The sequence below is a fragment of the Babylonia areolata genome, chromosome 27 (genome assembly GCF_041734735.1).
Source record: "Babylonia areolata isolate BAREFJ2019XMU chromosome 27, ASM4173473v1, whole genome shotgun sequence".
NCBI lineage: Eukaryota > Metazoa > Mollusca > Gastropoda > Neogastropoda > Buccinidae > Babylonia > Babylonia areolata.
In genome coordinates, this window is record NC_134902.1 from 33,032,787 (window position 1) to 33,039,055 (window position 6,269).

A 6,269-nucleotide genomic window follows, 5' to 3' on the forward strand; every position below is an offset into this window, starting at 1 on the left:
ACACACACACACACACACACACACACACACACAAGAATACACGTTTTGAGAAGCTGAAGATATAAATTGGGGCAAAATATAGTAGATAAACTTGGGCAAAAGTGTGTGTGTGTGTGTGTGTGTGTGTTTGAAGGAGTGGCTGAATTGGCAGGTAAACGGGATTTGATTGGAGGGCACTGGAACTGAAACCACGCCAAACTATACATGTACTATGCGCATGCGCTGGTACTAGCTCCTGTTGACTGGAGACCAGATTATGAAGGTCAATGCGGAAATACTATGGGTAAACGTTTCCATGAGCTGTTCTAAGCTGCAGACGAGTTTGTTTGTGATGACCGTTGTAATGGGCGCAAAGTGGGCAGCATTGGGAAGCCGTGAACTGGTGCTCTATAAAAACGATTTCATTGTTTCTTTACTCCTTTGTTTACCAACAAAACAATACTATTTTTTGGTGGGGATGTGCAAAACTATTCATGATCAAGGTCACTAAATTTCAACTTAATAGTTGCAAAACTGGCTGAGTTGTGGAGATCTAAATATGAGTGTCGGTAATTTTTCACCCACGAGGTATATGGAAGGATAACAGCAAGCGCTTGAACGACAGCGTTCTTCTTCACTCTCGGTGGTCTGGAAGCGTCCCTGGAGACAGACTGACTCACCACCCATGACGTGTCCACCAGAAAAGCCTTCTCTGGGACTGACCCATGAGTCCTGCCATGATCCACGTCGCCAAGTCTTCGTCAGTCTTGGAGACATGCTTGGCGGTAAAGCTGTAGTATGATTTTTTTTTTTTAACTTTCGAGACTGCAATTCTTTTGTTGTGTATGCATTTACAAGTCAGAGCAATTCTTGCTACGAAAGTGCCAAGCAAGGGCGATAAATTTAGCAAGTGACCGAATTATCTTTACATTATCTGACAAAAGGAGATGGATGATGTCTCTTTCAACTGAAACACTTTCTTTAAAAACTTCACATTTTTTACGGATATCACTGTAGGCGTTACACACAAAAAGAAAATGAATTTCGTCTTCTGTCTGCGCCCCACACATAGGGCATGGGGGTCGAATGAATGTGTCAATGGAGTACCATCTTTTACTGGCATTCAGCCCCAATACCCTTAGCCTGAACCGAGCAAGACTAAGTCTGTGCCATTTATTGTTTAGAACTGAAATATATTTTTCCGTCTCAAATATACTCTTAAACGAAAGAAACCAGCTATATTTTTCCGAATCTTCTAAATGAGAATGCCAATTCTGTTTGTATGAAGAAATAAGTCTATCTTTAAATTCAGACAAGAATAATTTCACATCACTAACTCCTTGACACATCCAAACAATCCCGAAACCATGAACATTTAAAACATTTTGCACATAGCATGGAGAGAGAGAGAGAGAGAGAGAGAGAGTCTCTCTCTCTCTCTCTCTCTCTCTCTCTCTCTCCCCCTGTGTGTGTGTGTGTGTGTGTGTGTGTGTCAGTGGCAGTGACAAACGGACAGACAGACAGACAGAAAGAGAGCACTTTGCATGAAGCATGCAAGACTCCATGTGCAGGTGCGAGAGGACCTGGCTGAATGACCGGGGAAGGGTGAGGGACATACAATGGGAGACCATCACGAGAGGAAACGAACAATACATGATTCAACAAGTATTGCATCATTGTCCTGTCCATCTGTCATCAGCTGTGACAATGACACCCCACATGTCTCTAGTGTCCAGTGGAACTCCAGATCTGCCGGCTGACTTCTTCTTCTTCTTCTTCTGCGTTCACTCGTATGCACACGAGTGGGCTTTTAATTTTACGTGTATGACCGTTTTTACGCCGCCATGCAGGCAGCCATACTCCGTTTTCGGGGGTGTGCATGCTGGGTATATTCTTGTTTCCATAACCCACCGAACGCTGACATGGATTACATGATCTTTAACGTGCGTATTTGATCTTCTGCTTGCATATACACACGAAGGGGGTTCAGGCACTAGCAGGTCTGCACATATGTTGACCTGGGAGATCGTAAAAATCTCCACCCTTCACCCACCAGGCGCCGTCACCGTGATTCGAACCCGGGACCCTCAGATTGACAGTCCAACGATTTAACCACTCGGCTATTCCGCCCGTCTGCCAGCTGACAACTTCCAACCTTTAGTTCTCGAAACAAGCCTGAAGTACAATACAATACAATGCAATGCAATGCAATACAATACAACACAGTTCAATACAAGCCTGTAGTGTGTGTGTGTGTGTGTGTGTGTGTGTGTGTGTGTGTTTTGGGTGGTTTTATTATGGGTGGGTGGGTGTGTTCGGGGTAGGAGTCGTGTAGACGTGGAATAGGTTAGTCGAAATTTTGATAGGATATGCTCTTTTTTTTTTCTTTTCCTTTCTTTTTGATAAGGGGATCGGGGTGCGGACAGAAACGCAGGGCCAAAGTTGCCACAAGGACTCCGCTTTGACACGCAACGCGTTCCACGTGCACTGTGGAAAAAAAAATGCATAAAGAATGGACAAGACATATGTAGCTGAGTACGTAGCCGGGTAGTTTGAAGTTTGGTGAATATTCCGAATAACACATCTTCTTGTGTAAAAGAAAATCATGTTAACAGTATGCGTGATTCTTGGTTTCTTTCATGTTATTATCTTCCCTTGAAAAAACAACAACAACACACACACAAAAAAAAAACCCCACTCAACTTTCTCTATCGCTTTTTAAAAAATTTATACTTGAACATGAAGGAAATCTTAGCAATCTCTCTCTCTCTCTCTCTCTCTCTCTCTCTCTCTCTCTCTCTCTATATATATATATATATATATATATATATATATATATATATGTGTGTGTGTGTGTGTGTGTGTGTGTGGAAAAGAGTAAAATTTAGATGTTACATTTTCAAAACCGTTCAATATTGATAAACTCATTATATTTGTACATTCATTTTCTTCAGTGTGACACCACTATTGGTTAGGCTGTCATGCACTGGTATTGTTAATTTCAACGCTGTGAATGAAGCGAAGTGTTACTGTAGTTCTATAAAGTGTTAATTGTATTTAACTTTGAATTTTTGTCAGCTGTGTATAGTTCTACAAACTGATGTTTATTGTCAGTTATTTTTGCTTGTTATTGTTTTTTTTCTTTTTTTACACACACGAACATGTGATATTGTTTACGCTACTCTATCTTGGTCTCTGTCTTTGTATCACACACACACACACTGACACACACACACGCGCGCGCGCGCGGAAACACACATACGCACACAGGCTAGTGCGCACTCACGCATTCACTTTTGCATCCTTATGTACATATCGATTCTAAATGGTTAACACAACTCACTGACATGCTTCAACAATGTGTAAACTTTCAGAGCTGCCCCCCCCACCCCCCCACCCCCCCGCCCCCGCCCCTTTTTTTTGCGTCGAAAATATCGTTGATTTCAGTTGATTAGCTTTTAGGACGATCCTTCTAAAACCGTAATGAGTAACGGACAAAATATTATATATCTAATACAGAAAGAAAGCCGAAATGGAGCAATTAAGAGAGAAATAAAGCACGTAGAAAGACACTAAATGATAGAAAGATGGAAAGGTGGAAACATACACATGCACACATACAAGTATGTACTCGCGCACGCTCACACACACAGACACGCACGCACAAACACACACACACACACACACACAGTGAGAGAGAGAGAGAGAGAGAGAGAGAGAGTCCCATAAAACTAACAGAAAACTTCACCGAAGAAGAATGGGAAGAATGATGCATTCACCTTCCCACAAATCCCGACCCCCTACTTCTCGATCCTCCACCCCCACCCCCTCCCAGTCCCCCTCACCCACCCACCCTTTCCCCTTCACCCCCCCCCACCCCCACCCTGTCCACCTCCTCACCCCTTATTCTCCCCGTCCCACCACCCTCACCCCACACCTGTTTCCCTCCGCCCTCCTCCAATTGCTTTGAGTAAGACAAAAAATAATAAGACGGGGGCGGGGTGGGGGTGTGGGGGTGTGTGTGGCTGGGGAGACAAGAACCCTCCTCCCCCCTCCTCCCTCCCCCCCCCCCCCCCTCCCCACACACACACACACAAAGTTGCAGCGCAGCCCGTTAAGTCGTAAAGAATCCCAATTGAAAAGTACAGCGACCGCCCCTCGAATTCTCTCTCTCTCTCTCTCTCGTCTCCCCCTCCCCTCCCCTCTCTCCGCACTCCTACCCCCTGCGCGAGAGAAGAGAAGAAACAGTGGGTGAAATTCCGTGTGTGAGGTTTCAGCCTGTTCTCTCTCTCTCTCTCTCAGTCAGTCAGTCAGTCAGTCGGCAAAAGGTGGCCCCTTCTGTCAGGAAGTGTGTGCGTGTGTGGAGCGTTCCGTCTGGCTCAGACCGGCGAGAGAGAGAGAGAGGGAGAGAAAGAGAGAGAGAGAGCGAGAGAGCGACACTTTCTTACCTGGCTTGTACGTGGGAGCTGCTCTTGTGAGCTGAGTCGCTCGCTACCTTTTTGTCATCCAGTCTTGTCCTCTGCGTTCAGACCGGTGTGTGTGTGACTCGACAAACCGGCCGGCCCGTCGGTATAGGAAGGTCGTCTGTTTCTAATACTGCTCCTCTGTTGTTATCACATTTGTTAAAGAAAAGAAGAAAAACAGAAAGTGATAAACTTCCGAATAACTGCCCGTCGTTCTTATAGCTCGTAGTATTCTCGGTTATGATTCAGACTTCGTCCAAATTGAATTTCTACAAAGTATATTTGCTTAATTTTCTTTAAAAAAAAAAAAAATTCTTTGAAACCTTTTGATGAGGTATTAGTACAGCGAAGGTTTTATTCAGTTCGTTGTAGACTTGCAAAAAAACTTGATAAAAATTCGTCGATACGTTTGGAAAAGGTTTTGAGGAAATCTTTTTTTTTTCTTCTAATGTTTCCAGTTTCCAGTTCAGTAACCGAAAATTAACACTCCTCGCGTCTTTTCTGTCAATTCCGGGTAGGATTCCTAAATTGTATATATGTATACATTTGTTTATAGACTATTATCGGAATGAAGTGATTTGCAAAGATGTGTGCGGGTATGTGTAATCATCAAATGGTAATCAGCTCTTCTTGTAGACTTCTTCGTGAAAAGGACTGATCCTCGTGGTTGAAAAGTGCATGTAGGATCTATGTGCATAGTCACAGTGTTACTGTGTTGCTGGTAGGGGTGGAAAGGAGATTCGTGCGGCCGTGGAAACGCAGAACGCGCGACATACAGTTTAATTGTGATCAATGGCTGTGATACCCGCTCGCTGTGTATGGATTTAATCGTCGACAGTGCCGACGAGAGTAAGATGCTTCCTGCGCTGACGTTGTCCTGACGAACGCTGACTTAGTTGGAAGTCATATCACAGACGTCCATAACTGAGAACAAAAAAATCTTGTTCGTGTACATTCGCACAGAAAACAACAACACAAAAAACACAAGCAACCCTGCACAACGAGTGCCTCGATTCCTTCCGCGCCATAGTCATGGAGTCTCCATCCAGGTTCACCGTCCTCAGCCGCACCACCCCTGGCTGTGCGTGTTGGGTGGCGGCTATGTCCGCCTTGGCCGTGCTGCTGTCCTGGACGTTACAGACGGCCGCGGCCACGGCCGGAGTGTCCGACAACTCGGCCAGCAGCTCCCGGGCCGTGTCCTACCGAGGGATCCTCACCGACTCCTACCTGAGCGACTTCGACGAGGAGTGGGCCACCATGAGCGGCCGCGTGCAGAAGCCAAAGTGCGTGGACATCCCCTCCAACCTCTCCCTGTGCCAGGACATCGGCTACGACAAGATGATGCTGCCCAACCTGCTGCAGCACGACACCATGTCGGAGGTGATCCAGCAGTCGCGCTCCTGGAAGCCGCTGGTGGGCATCTATTGCCACCCGGACACCAAGGTCTTCCTGTGCTCGCTCTTCTCCCCGGTGTGCCTGGATCGGGAGATCTACCCGTGCCGCACCCTCTGCGAGGGCGTCCGCGACGACTGCATCGAGCGCATGAATCACTACGGCTTCGACTGGCCCGAAATGCTCAACTGCTCCAAGTTCCCCGAGGACAACGACATGTGCATCAAGCCCATCCGCGACGTCAAGCGTGAGTCTTTTTTCCTTTCTTTTCCACTTAACAAAAAAAGAAGAAAAATAAAATTATATATATATATATATATATATATATATATATATATTTGTGTGTGTTGGGGGTGTGGGGTGGGAGGCAGGGGGGTGTGGGGGTCCACATGGAGGAGGAGGTGGAGGATGGGGAGAAGGCGTGACAGACGAATG

The 6,269-nt window shown here is 45.9% G+C and overlaps 1 protein-coding gene across 1 annotated transcript in view; it reads left to right on the forward strand.

Moving 5' to 3' along the window:
- The first annotated feature begins 4,291 nt into the window (after positions 1-4,291).
- The window catches only part of LOC143300929 (uncharacterized), a 73,762-nt gene continuing 71,784 nt past the window's right edge, over positions 4,292-6,269 (forward strand). Inside the window, exons 1-2 of the mRNA XM_076614864.1 lie at positions 4,292-4,558; positions 5,168-6,081. Of these exons, the coding sequence (XP_076470979.1) occupies positions 5,475-6,081 (607 nt within the window). The 5' untranslated portion in view covers positions 4,292-4,558; positions 5,168-5,474. The remainder of the gene's footprint in view (positions 4,559-5,167; positions 6,082-6,269) is intronic.